Below are 13,427 nucleotides of genomic sequence, written 5' to 3'. Positions count from 1 at the left end.
GATGCTAAGCTAGATGACTCAGCTGACTTGGCTTGGAATCAGCTTCCTATGTCCCTGTATCTTAAGGAAAGGGCTGTGGCTCATTGGTAGACCATCTGCCAAGCATGTATCAGGTCCCAGGTCCAATCCCCATCATCTCCATGTATCGCTGGGAGACACCTCTTTGAAACCTTAAGAGAGTTGCTGCTGCTCAGTGTTGAGAATACTGAACTGTAAAAAAGGTAAAGGACCCCTGGACGGTGAAGTCCAGTCAAAGGCGACTATGGGGTTGCGGCACTCATCTTGCTTTCAGGTCGAGGGAGCTGGCGTTTGTCCACAGATAGCTTTCCGGGTCATGCAGCCAGCATGACTAAACTGCTTCTGGAGCAACGGGACACCATGACGGAAACCATAGTGCACGGAAACGCCATTTACATTCCGGCCACAGCAGTACCTATTTATCTACTTGCACTGGTCTGCTTTCGAACTGCTCACTTGACAGGAGCTGGGACAGAGCAATGGGAACTCACCACCCACGTCCCATACTGAACCATGTGTGTGTGTGTGTGTGTGTAGGGACACAGGTGGCACTGTTGTCTAAACCACTGCGCCTCTTGGGCTTGCCGATCAGAAGGTCAGTGGTTCGAATCTCCACAATGGGGTGAGCTCCTGTTCCTCGGTCCCAGCTCCTGCCAACCTAGCAGTTTGAAAGCATGTCAAAGTGCAAGTAGATAAATAGGTACCGCTCCGGCGGGAAGGTAAACAGTGTTTCCGTGCACTGCTCTGGTTTCGCCAGAAGCGTCTTAGTCATGCTGGCCACTGTCTGTGGACAAACGTCGGCTCCCTCGGCCTGTAAAGCGAGATGAGCGCTGCAACCCCAGAGTCGTCTGGACTGGACTTAACTGTCAGGGGTCCTTTACCTTTATAGATGATAGATAGATAGATAGATAGATAGATAGATAGATGATAGATAGATGATAGATAGATAGATGATAGATAGATAGATTTATAGATTTATAGATAGATAGATAGATAGGTAGATAGATAGATAGATGATAGATAGATAGATAGATAGATAGATAGATAGATAGATAGATAGATGATAGATGATAGATAGGTAGATAGATATAGATAGATAGATAGATAGATAGATAGATAGATAGATAGATAGATGATAGATAGATAGATAGATAGATGATAGATAGATGATAGATAGATAGATTTATAGATTTATAGATAGATAGGTAGATAGATAGATAGATAGGTAGGTAGATAGATAGATAGATAGATAGATAGATGATAGATAGATAGATAGATAGATAGATAGATAGATAGATAGATAGATAGATATGGTTCATTGGTCTGACGTATAAAGCAGCCATCTTTGTTCCTATGTAACTCAAAGAACATAAAGACGAGCTCTCCTGGATCAGACCAATGACCCATCTAGTCTAAGTAACCTGTTCTCACAGTGACCAACCAGATGCCTGCTGGAAGCCCACAAGCAGGTTCTGAGCACAAGAGCACTCTCCCCTCCTGAGGCTTCCTGCAACTGGTATTCAGAAGCAATACTCTCTTTGTGACTGTAAAGGCAGGGCATTGCTAGTGGCCATTGGTGGTCCTCTTGTCTCAGTGGGTAGAGAACGAGGCTCTTAATCTCAGGGTTGTGGGTTCGAGCCCCACGTTGGACAAACGATTCCTGCATGGCAGGGGGCGTGGACTTGATGATCCATGGGGCCCCTTCCAACTCTATGATTCTCCTCCATGAATTTGTCTTTCAAAATCATCCAAGTTGGTGGCCATTACTGCCCCCTTATGGGAGTGAGTTCTACTGTTTGTCTATGCTTTCTGTGAAGAAGACCTTTCAATCATCTGTTCTGAATCTTCCAGCCTTCAGCTTCATGGAAGGTCCACAAGCTTCAGTGCTATGAGAGAGGGAGAAAAATGTTTTCTATGCCCACTCCCTACATGCTCTGCATAATTTTATTTTACTCTGTATTTCACATTATCTGAATTGCACATTTCAATTGAAAACTAACAGCCAATTCTTTGACGTTGGGTCTTGGGCTGTAAATATGGAGCCATTGCTTAAGTTCCTTTAAAAAAAGAAGACAATTATTTGCTTGCTTATTTAAAATACAGTGGTACCTCATGTTACATACGCTTCAGGTTACATACGCTTCAGGTTACAGACTCCGCTAACCCAGAAATAGTGCTTCAAGTTAAGAACTTTGCTTCAGGATGAGAACAGAAATTGTGCTCCAGCGGCGTGGCGGCAGCGGGAGGCCCCATTAGCTAAAGTGGTGCTTCAGGTTAAGAACAGTTTCAGGTTAAGAACAGACCTCCGGAATGAATTAAGTACTTAACCCGAGGTACCACAGTACTTATATTCCACCTGACCTCAAAGCTCAAAGGCGAGTAACTCAGTAAGTGAAACTGGATGTACAATGGCAAATCATAAGATTATTTATTTTATGAAAATACAAAAAACAACAACAAGATTTATATTAATATCAGAAAACAGGTCAGTGCAGGTGGAACATTATCATTCCACAAAGTCACACTCATACATCCAAGGCTGAATGCTTTTACTTATACAAACATACGTCATTCACTCTGGAAGAATAAATAAACTTGAGAAAACAAGTCCCATCTGAAGGACAGCAATGTGTTATTAAGTTAACTTTTACAAATATGTACATGTTATATAAATATTGACTGCAACGTTTTAAATAGGCTTTCCCAGTGCAAAAGTGCTCTCCTAAAAATAAAAATCAGTGAAGTTTCAATAAATAATAGAACCTTAACATTGGAAATAGAAAGAATTCTATATACTGCACATTGGCTGCTGAAAGTCTAAAAATAAAAAGGCAGTGTGTTGTCTCCGAAGCCAGTCTTCCTCAAAGGAGATGCATTTAAGTTAATGAACATGACTATATCTTACTTCCACTGGTATCAGTGGGTCTCCTCTCACTGGGACTAGCCTTGGATGCAACCCAGTAGCATATTAATTTAAAAATATATGCATTGTAAATATCTTCAGTCAACCCTCTCCATGTCCAATTGCCTGCAGAAGAACTCAGGTGTGTTGGTGACATTTCTGAAAGATTTTCTATGACAGTGCAGCTGTCCTCCCCACCCAAATCTCTGATCTGTAGCAGCTTAGCTGTAGATTTGTACTTATTTATGGACATCATTTGCCGAAGAATTGATGCTTTTGATGCTTTTGAATTATGGTGCTGGAGAAGACTCTTGAGATTGCAAGAAGATCAAACCTCTCCATTCTTAAGGAAATCAGCCCTGAGTGCTCACTGGAAGGACAGATCGTGAAGCTGAGGCTGCAATACTTTGGCCACCTCATGAGAAGAGAAGACTCCCTGGAAAAGACCCTGATGTTGGGAAAGATGGAGGGCACAAGGAGAAGGGGACGACAGAGAACGAGATGGTGGGACAGTGTTCTTGAAGCTACCAGCATGAGTTTGACCAAACTGCAGGAGGCAGTGGAAGACAGGAGTGCCTGGCGTGCTCTGGTCCATGGGGTCACGAAGAGTCGGACATGACTAAACAACTAAACAACAACAACAATGGACGTCATCCCTGTGCATAGCTCCTGGGAGGCACTATGTAAGAACATAAGAAGAGGCTGCTGGATCAGGCCCATTTGTTCCAGACTCCTGTAGCCACAGTGGCCTCCCAGATGCCTTTGGGAACCAGGCAAGTAGATCATGAGCACTCTCCTTTTTTGGGGCTTCCAGCAACTGGTATTCAGAAGTCTTACTGCCTCGCACTGTGGAAGCAGAGCACAGGATCATTTATGGTCAGCCACAATATTCCTTCATGCATTTGTCCAATCCTCTTTTAAAGCCACCCAAGTTGCTGGCCATCACAGCCTCATGTGGCAGAGAGTTCCAGATGTGCCTGCATCTGGGAAATTTCCTCCAAAATGATTCCTACACAGGAATATAACTCAGCAGATTGTCGTCCACATAACCTCCAGGTAACAGCAGAGATAAACCCGCCTTTAATTATGAAAGCACAACATATAAGGGAGGGCAGTATAAGGTAAAGGGTAAAGGGACCCCTGACCATTAGGTCCAGTCGTGGCTGACTCTGGGGTTGTGGCGCTCATCTCGCTTTATTGGCCGAGGGAGCCAGCGTACAGCTTCCAGGTCATGTGGCCAGCAGGACTAAGCTGCTTCTGGCGAACCAGAGCAGCGCACGGAAACGCCGTTTACCTTCTCGCCGAAGTGGTACCTATTTATCTACTTGCACTGGCGTGCTTTCGAACTGCTAGGTGGGCAGGAGGAGGGACCGAGCAACGGGAGCTCACCCCGTTGCGGGGATTCGAACCGCCAACCTTCTGATCAGCAAGTCCTAGGCTCTGTGGTTTAACCCACAGCGCCACCCACGTCCCTATAACCTCCAGGTAAAGGCAGAGATAAACCCACCTTTAATTATGAAAACACAACACATAAGGGAGGGCAGTATATCGCCCCCTAAAAGGAAAACCACCCTCAAGGTGATCTCTCCGGGCTTTTGGACTAAAATGAGATATGTGCCTGCACGAATGAGTCCTGTCTTTTATCTGTCCAGAATCTCCGCAACACTCAGCTTCACCGGTTGTCCATGAGTTCGAGGCCAGGGGAAATACTTCTTTTCTCTGTCTACTTTCTCGCAGAATTTTCTAAATGCCTATTATGTCACCTCCGACTTGCCTTTTCTCAGAACTGAAAATTCCCAAGCGCTGCAAACATTCCTCATCGGGGAGTCACCCTGAGTAAAGCCGTGGCTACAGGTAATTTGCTGCAGGCAAGACAGATTCATTGAGGCTTAGTGCTGAAAACTCACCCCCCCCCCCCAGGCAGTGGCTCTACACTGGGAAAATCCCCCTGTTGTAAATATGCCACAGGCAACTCCCAGCATCATCTACCTCCTGAAAGGTGTAGATTCCAAGGTCCAGTGACATACCAGGAAAATAGAACTCGGGGGTGGAGTTATGCAGATGAAGAGGAGGGACCATGCAAATAAAAGCTGGCTCAGTTTTCTGCAACTTGACTGCAGCCTGAGACATGGTCCAAAGAGGGCACATGGGTCACCTGCAACCATGGGCCTTTTTTTGCGGGGGGGGGGGGGGAATGTAGCCGCTTTCCTTTCTCTCTTCTGCATTGCAGAGGGTTGGACCAGATCATCCTTTAGGTCCCCTCCCAGCCCTACAGTTTTCTGTGGTTCTACGACTAGCTGCCGTTTCATTCCCATGGGAAAGCCACAACTTGGATTGGAAGTAAACAGGTGAATGGGTGAGTCCTGCTCACCCCCCCCCTTTAGATCACAGAAACAACTTCTGCCTAGCAAAGGGAAGAGAGCATTTGCCTGTCAAAATCACATGCCGTCGGCTGTGGGGCTTCTGCTCCTTCTGCAACATGCAGCGATTTAGTCAGGCAGGGGATATTGAATCACTGCGGGAAAATCATTGGGCTATGATGGACAGCCATCCTCAGCTGGCCTCTGCTGATGCCCTGGAGTAACCTCTGAAGTGGATCCTTCCCAGGGATCTATTGCTGCAATCAAAACAGCAACAGCCCTTCAAATGCTAATTCAGCTGCCCCCCCTATTTGATAATTTGTGCACTCTTATCTCGCTCCCTAATTCAGCTGCCCCTCCCATAATCAATAAAAAATACAAATCTGAGGTTTTGCCCACCCCTAACAAAAGCCTGCCCCATAACAAAAATCCTGGCTACTCCTATGTGTATAGATGATATCGTTTCAAAGTGTAGCATACCAACCAAGAGAAAAGTGTTCCTGTCCATGTGCAAAGTTCCCAAGGCCAGAGTGTCCCTGTCCTTGTGCAAAGTACATTCTGTGTCGGCGACACACACGTTTCCTCAGCAGGAAATATAGGAGGCCCCTTTGTGCAAAGTGCCAGCTGAGCAAAAGGCAGCAAATCTCTGCTCCTATATCGTTCCTCTTCTTAATGCTGCCTTCTGTTCCACTCTTCTTGAATTCTGGCTCTCAGGCCTGGCAGCAGCCTGTACTGCGCAGAGCCTGGAGACAGGAAACAAAAGCTGTGAGGCAAGACTGAAGAACAAGCGCCCTAGCTCAGTGGTTAGAGCATCTGCCCCGCATGGAGAGGACGCCAGGTTCAGTCCCCACCATCTTCAGGTAAAGTTGGGAGAGACCTAGTCTGAGACACTGCAGAGCTGCTGGCAGTCAGTGTAGACAATACTGAGCTAGGTGGCCTGCGCTATAAGGCAGTCCACTGTGTCCCTAAGTCAGCAACAAAGGGCCATAATCTGTGTTTTGAAACATGTCACCCAAAGGCCTCTTCATGTCTTGAGGGCACCGCTTCTGCATTTGGGCTGGTCTTGCACGCAGTTGCCTTCTGAGTTATTATTGTCTTTCGGGGGAGGCTGATGAAATTCCATGTTTCTTTTCCTTTTTGAAAAAGAACACGCTTTTGATGAGTCAGTCAGAAAGCTGCAGCCGGCTTAGTCCTGTTTCTCGTTTTCTGACGCTCTGCCCCTTTCCCTTTAGCTAGGTGCTTTCTGAAGGCCTTTGCCAAGCCGCCAATCAGCTTGGAGTAGTTCCGGAGCACCCGGCAGCCGTCAATCTTTTGCTGGAAGGCCGATGGGTCCGTGGGTCTTGCTGGGAGGGTGACGGTGGGCAGAGTCAGGCCCTGCAGGCAGAGGGTGCACTGAGTATTGGTGACCAGGCCGCTCACTTGCTGCTGGGCTTTTTCCAATTGGCTGTGCAACGCCTCATGGGGACCAGCCAGTCTGCTTTGCTGCTCTCTGATGAGCAAGAGGGAGTCTTTCAAACAGAGTGCTGTCCTGTACAACGCCTGCAGCATAAGATTCTGCGGTTTCCTAGCAATATTGCTATCTGGGAACCAGGGAATTGGCGTCGTGCTGCAAAGCTGGTCTGCATCTTGCATCAAGCCCATATGGGTCAACTAGAGACAAAATCAGAGGCATGTCAATTATTGGCATATTGATGAAGACTGGCTTCGCTTCTTTGAATATATTATCTTCCAATATCCCTCTGACTTCCTGTTCTTCACTATGGTGGGGGTATTTAAATCCCACCTGATATTCAGTGAAGTATTATTGTAATTTGGCGCAGAGATTTGCTGCTGTTATATTTCATTCTGCAACTCTGCGTTGCTTTTTCTTTGTTAGAGGTAAAGGGACCCCTGACCATTAAGTCCTGTTGTGGCCGACTCTGGGGTTGCGGCGCTCATCTCGCTTTATTGGCCGGGGGAGCCGGCGTACAGCTTCCAGGTCATGTGGCCAGCATGACTAAGCCGCTTCTGGCAAACCAGGGCAGTGCACGGAAACGCCATTTACCTTCCCGCTGGAGCGGTACCTATTTATCTACTTGCACTTTGACGGTCTTTTGAACTGCTAGGTTGGCAGGAGCAGGGACCGAGCAACGGGAGCTCACCCCGTCGCGGGGATTCGAACCGCCGACCTTCTGATCAGCAAGCCCTAGGCTCTGTGGTTTAACCCACAGCGCCACCCGCGTCCCGTTTTCTTTGTTACCTACCTGCTTTTTCGGTGCCTACATGCTTTTGTTTATAACAAAAATTCAAAATAAAAAAGTTCAAAAAGTCATTTTTGGTGTATGTCTTTTAATTCAAACCAACAGAGGCTGGTCTAGCCCTGTGGATCGCTCGGCCGGTAGAGCGTGAGACCCTTAATCTCAGGGTTGTGGGTTCGAGCCCCACATTCGACAAAAGATACCACCGTGCAAGGGATTGGACTAGATAACCCTCAGGGTGCCTTCCAGTTCTATAATTCTATTCTATTAGGGCAAATAGGGTGCTTGCCCTCTCAACTTCAGTCTGCCCTCAGCCAGCACACAACTGTCTGCCTACTTATTTGCAACCAATCCAGGGGGTTGGGACCTGTAGTTTGTTAAGGGTGCTGAGAGTTGTTAGAAAGCTCCCTGTCCCCCTCTCAGATCTACTATTCCCAGAGTTCCCTGTGAAGAGGGACTGATTGTTAAATCACTCTGGATTGTAGCTCTGGGAAGGGAATATGGGTCCCCCAGCAACTTTAATCATCCTTCACCAAGGCCGGCCCACCTATTAGCCCGGCTGAGGCAGTTGCCTCAGGCGGCAGGCTAGGAACAGCTGGGTGTACAGCAGATCTGAGGAGCCTCTGTAGCCACTGTCTAGATTCGTTTTCTCCTATTCTGCTGCCCTGAAGGCCCTCAGAGGAGTGTGTCATTCGCCGTCACCTGGCAAGAGTAAGGCCAGTACCGCTGACTCCCCTCCAGCCTCCTTTTCTCTCCCCTACTACCGTCAATGCGCCAGGGCTTTCCTGGGCCACCTAGAGTCACCTCAGGTGGCAGCAGAGATATAGGCGGCAGTGGCAGATTTTCTCTTTTCGTTTAAGCAGCAAAATGTCTTCCGCTGGCCCTGCCCTTGATAAACTACAGTTCCCAGAATCCTCTGGAGGAAGCTGTGTCTGTCTGAGTGGTATCATAGTGCTTTTGAATGTGGCCTTAGTCTCAGGGTTGCCCTTGTAGGACTCAGGTGGAATCTACACACAGATAAAAACCGTTCTGAAAATGCTCTTTTTAAAAATACATTGAATTTTCCATACGGCTCACCATCGCCATCTGGTGTCACATTGTATACTGCACTCCAAACAGGCTTAAAACATTTTATTTGCAGCGGTATAGCTGAGTCCTCAGTGGGGGACAAAACTAGAATTAGTTGGCTCCACCTGTCGTTAGCTCTGTCGCCACCTGCTGTTGGCTGTGCTGTCTTCCTACCTACACCAATCCCACTGGGCGCCAGCCCTCACTGATTCAAACAGCTGATATCGCCAAAATGTAGGGCAAAGCAAAAAAATCTGAAGAGGGTGGGATTTCTCTACCACTGGGGTTGCTGGAATGAGCAGCAGCAACAGGCAAACAGGAAGGGCAGTAGGAAGTATGTCATAGAATAGCAACTTCCTGTTGTGGTGTGACAGAATGTGACCTTCTGTGCCAGGCTGTCCCGCAGATTTGTGTCAAAACACAAGTGTGGGTTGCATACGTTGACAGGTTTGTGCGGGCATGCAAGTGAACAGAAGTAGCAGGGCCGGCCCTATCCTTAGGCAAAGTGAGCCAACCGCCTCTGGCGGCAGATTCTGGAGGGCAACAGTAGTGGCTTCTTGCTCCTCCTAATCCATTCTCCTCTGATTTGTATGTTTTGGCTGCTGCCTCCAGTGGGTTGTAACCAATGCTAGTCCTACTTGGAGCAAACCCATTGGAATTAATGTACCTATGTCTGTCAATATTGTTAATTTCAATGGGTCTACTCTGAGGGGGACTAACATTGACTACAACCCAGTATCCTGTCCGCAGGGTTGAAATAAAACCCAGCTACCTGTATTATTGGTTGCCAAAGAAATGTTTCTTTCTGGTGCTTTTCTGGAAGTGCAGAGCATCTGAAGGGCACCAGACTGGGGAACTGTGATTTGGACTGCAGTCCTAACCCCGTTTATCTGGGAGCAAGCCCCACTGAATTCTATAGGACTGACTTCTGAAGAGGGGTGTGGGGAAATTCTGATGGAAACAGGGAGTGGAAATTGCTACGGTTTGGTTTCAGTCTGCAAACAAGATGTTTTTGATTACATTCCTCACCACCAACACACTTGCATTGTTTCGTTGGCACTGAAATTGATGTGGTGGAATAACTTAATGACAACATCATCATCATCATCATCATCATCATTATTATTATTATTATGGCAATGGAAGACAGCTTGGAGCCGTTCAATGGCATACAGAAATGTGTTTCGTGCAAAATTAGAAGATGACCCACTATACTGAATAATAATTAAGAATAATATTAACAGCCTGCCCTTCACCCTGAAGCCCAACAACTAAAACTGCATGTTGAAAACAACTTACAACACCAGAAATGAAGTGGGTTCTAAAAATATCCATCTCAAGTGTCGTAAGTCAGGGTAAAGAGGTGTATCTTATGTAACTAACTGAGCACACAAATGATCTAAATTATGTAATTCCGCCACAGCGGAGCAGATAACATCATTTTTGCAGAAGGCAAACTGCAACAGAATGTAAACAGAGTTGTATGTGAGGAATGTAGGGGTAGGATAGCAAGTGATTCCTTCTTACACCCCTACTTCCGAGTAGGCATTGCTCTGTCAGACCCCTTGTAGGATGTCCGAGTGAATCAATCCCAGTTTACTTACATAGGATTTGTAAAGTTTCCGGGCAGGCCTCCTCATTGACATAACCAGTCGCTTTGTTTGGAGGAGGAGAGTCTCTGAACCAGCAAAGCAGAGTTGACAGGAGCTGGAGCTGGAATTCACCGGCGTCACACCCAGAAGAAGGAGTGGGGTCACCACGACTGGATGAGAAGATAGAGACAAGGAGCAAGTGAGACAGGCAGGGTCCACAGAAGACGGCTGTCTCTGAAGTCCCAAGGCAAGCAGACTTGCGAGTCATTCAACGATACAATGGTACCTCGGGTTACATACGCTTCAGGTTACATACGCTTCAGGTTACAGACTCCGCTAACCCAGAAATAGTGCTTCAGGTTAAGAACTTTGCTTCAGGATGAGAACAGAAATCGTGCTCCGGCGGTGCGGCAGCAGCAGCAGGCCCCATTAGCTAAAGTGGTGCTTCAGGTTAAGAACAGTTTCAGGTTAAGAACGGACCTCCGGAACGAATTAAGTACTTCACCTGAGGTACCACTGTATGTGGAAATGCATTTTGCACAAAAATTAGAAGATTTTGCCATTAAAAATAATCAGGCAAGCATTGTTCCTCCATGAGCACAACAGCATCCAAGCAATCTTTTGAATTTATCCACAAGAGCAGAGGCTTTCAACCTTTTTGAGTCCACGGCTCCCTTAACCTTTCTGCGGCACCCCTGTGGGGCTCAGGATCCCAGTTTTGTCACCCCTTGCCTGCAGCCCCTCAACCTTTTTCAAACACCCCCCCCCCCCATGGAGCGTTCCCTCAGCCTCCTCTCTTCTCCCCTCTCCTTGGGAGTCCTCTGGGCAGCTGCCGCCACTGGTCTGTGAGCTAATCTCCCACTCTGCCCCAAAGAGCGGTGCCTCCTCACACTGCCCCACAGGGGCCTGGGAAGAGGATGCCCCCAGCCTTAGTGGCCCAAAGGAGACTGGGCAAAGGTGAATGTGAGGCCAGCACCTTACCTTGGGAGGCAGCAGTGGCAGCAGCGGGCGCTGCCAAGGCCTGCATGGCGGAAAGGCTCCCCTTCAGCACCGGGCACTCAGCTCCCAGGCAGGCCTTGCCAGGGCAAGAAAAGCCAGCACAGCACCTGCCTGCCCGGTCTCCCACTTGTCTGTCCATTCCCGACAGCAAGGGCTGGCGGACTGGCTGGCTGGGCTCCCTTGCCCTCTTGCTTGCTTATTCCAAGGCCACCTCAGCTCCTGGGAACCAGCCCCGGAGGCACCATTTTCCTGGAGAGTTTGTAGCCGGGGCTGCTGCAAGGAAGAGTCGTGCAAGCCTTTGGGGACACGAGAGGGCATCAGAGGATGGAGGGAAGAAAAAGGACAGAGGCTACTGTTGCCCGCAGCACTCCTGACCATCATTCAAAGCGCCCTAGGGTGCCATGGCACACTGGTTGAAAACCACTGCATAAGAGTTTCTGACTGGCTCACTGCTGGGGGTCATTAGATATTTCTAAAGCAGGTTGTCATTTCTCCTCAAAGGAATAATGGGTTAAGGTCTCAAGATGTGTGTTGGTGGGTGCATGTTGTATGTATGTATGTATGTAAATATTACATGTATGTGCTGTATGTATACATATTCCTTTTATATTCCACCTTTCCTCCAAGGAGATCAAGGTTATGTACACCGTTGTTGTTCTCCTCCTCCCTTTATTTTATCCAAACAACAACCCTGTGAGGCAGGTTAGGCTGAGAGTGAGTGTTGGACCAAGTGAGCTTCAGGTCCCGGTCCAATGCTCTAACCACTACACCACACGTGTGTGTGTGTGTGTGTGTGTGTGTGTGTGTGTGTACATGTGTGTAATATACATGTAACACACATACTGATTGTTCTACTGGAATAATTTGCGCTTGCAAATAAAGCAAAAGTGGTAATTAAAAACAGTGGCGGCATACATAGCATAGATTTAAAGCACGCAACTGCCCCAAAAGAATCCCAGGCATTATAGTTTACCCTCGCAGAGCTAGAATTCCCAGAACTACAGTTCTCAGGATTCTCTGTGGGGTTGGAAAAATGTGCTTTAAATACCTCTGCATGCAGAAGGTCCCCCTCTCTGCACCTAAAACCCTAGAGAGCTGCTATTTGTCCGATTGGGCACTTGTGGGTGTGAAAACGCTGAGCTTCCATATATATATCTGCATTGCTGGCTGTGGTTGATGGGAGTTGTGGTCCGAAACATCTAGAGGGCACCAGGTTGGGGAAGGGAGCTCAAGGTGTGTCCAAAAGCTGGGCGCAGTGCTGGTTCCCCATGGATTCTGTTTCCAGCGTCTTAGAGGTAAACAGTCACAACACACAGAGGAGCAGACCAGATGCTGGGAGCGAAACAATGCAGTACCCCATGCCAGTCCTACTCAGAGTAGACCCATTGAAATTAATGGCTAACCTAGGCCCATTAATATCAGCGGGTCTGCTCTGTGCAGGACCAGCTTTGGCTTACAACCCTCTGTACTTCAGCCATTCCATTTATCTGCCTAGTTCTGTCTTGTCACCTCATTAACAAACCAACAGAAAATAACTGTTAGAAGTGAGTAGCACACATGGAAAGAGGAACTTGAAGAAGAGCAAGGAAAAGAGAAGACACAGAATAGGCCAGCATCCCAGGCAAAAGGAAAGAGAGAGCGAGATTCACCACGTACCGAGACAAACGGCAATCACCCGGGGCTTCAACAGCATGCTCAGACCGCCACGGGGTTGTTCAGCCAGCCCCTGCTTCCTTCACAAATGAAGGTGGAAGTTGATTCTTCCTCCCAACCCCACCCTGCTTGCTGATTAGCCAAACTCTGCTTTCAGGGTGTGACATTGCGTGGTGGAAAGAAAAGAGAAGAAGGGAAAAAAAACATGAGAAAAAGAAGAAGCGCCGTGGACCAGCCTCAAGGAGTCTCTCAATGTGCGGTCTCCCACAGGAAACACATCCTGCACCCGGGTCTTTGAATTAAGTTCCTCGAGGTCATCGTGTTTCCTGGGTGCCAGCCACCCAAGACAAGTTATCTTGCCAGTGTCTAACTGGGTTACCCAACCCCACTTCTCATGGTAGCAGGGATCCAAAGATTTGGTGTCAAAACCATGGGGGTGGGCAGGCGGTTATAACTCAAAGCAGTGGTTGACCTTTGCCAACCTAGGGCCCAAATGTTTGGGGCAGCTATTCCCATCATCCCAGCCAGCATGTCAAATTTAGACTGTAGCGCCCATCGTAACAGCCATGCTAGCTGAGGCTGATGGAAATTGTAGTCC

At 47.8% G+C, this 13,427-nt stretch overlaps 1 protein-coding gene across 1 annotated transcript; it reads right to left on the bottom strand.

The window, feature by feature from the left end:
- Positions 1-5,625: 5,625 nt before the first annotated feature.
- LOC307205267 (leukemia inhibitory factor-like) lies at positions 5,626-12,975 on the bottom strand. Its single transcript, XM_079957452.1, has 3 exons — positions 12,833-12,975; positions 10,190-10,347; positions 5,626-6,930 (listed from the first exon to the last, which is right to left on the bottom strand). Exons 1-3 carry the CDS (start codon positions 12,867-12,869, stop codon positions 6,448-6,450), a joined length of 678 nt encoding a protein of 225 aa, XP_079813578.1. The 5' UTR covers positions 12,870-12,975; the 3' UTR covers positions 5,626-6,447.
- Positions 12,976-13,427: the final 452 nt, after the last annotated feature.

This window comes from Podarcis cretensis, assembly GCF_951804945.1.
Source record: "Podarcis cretensis genome assembly, chromosome: 16".
Classification (NCBI taxonomy): domain Eukaryota; kingdom Metazoa; phylum Chordata; class Lepidosauria; order Squamata; family Lacertidae; genus Podarcis; species Podarcis cretensis.
Note: the sequence above shows the minus strand (reverse complement) of the source record. Positions and strands in the feature narration are given on the sequence as shown.

Bases quoted from the DNA above. Each gene is read 5' to 3' on its own strand.
- LOC307205267 (XM_079957452.1), bottom strand. From the start codon at position 12,869: ATGCTGTTGAAGCCCCGGGTGATTGCCGTTTGTCTCG. The intron at 10,348-12,832 runs GTACGTGGTGAA...CTTCTCATCCAG, and splicing joins GGTGATTGCCGTTTGTCTCG to TCGTGGTGACCCCACTCCTT. The intron at 6,931-10,189 runs GTAAGTAAACTG...TTTTGTCTCTAG, and splicing joins GGAAACTTTACAAATCCTAT to TTGACCCATATGGGCTTGAT.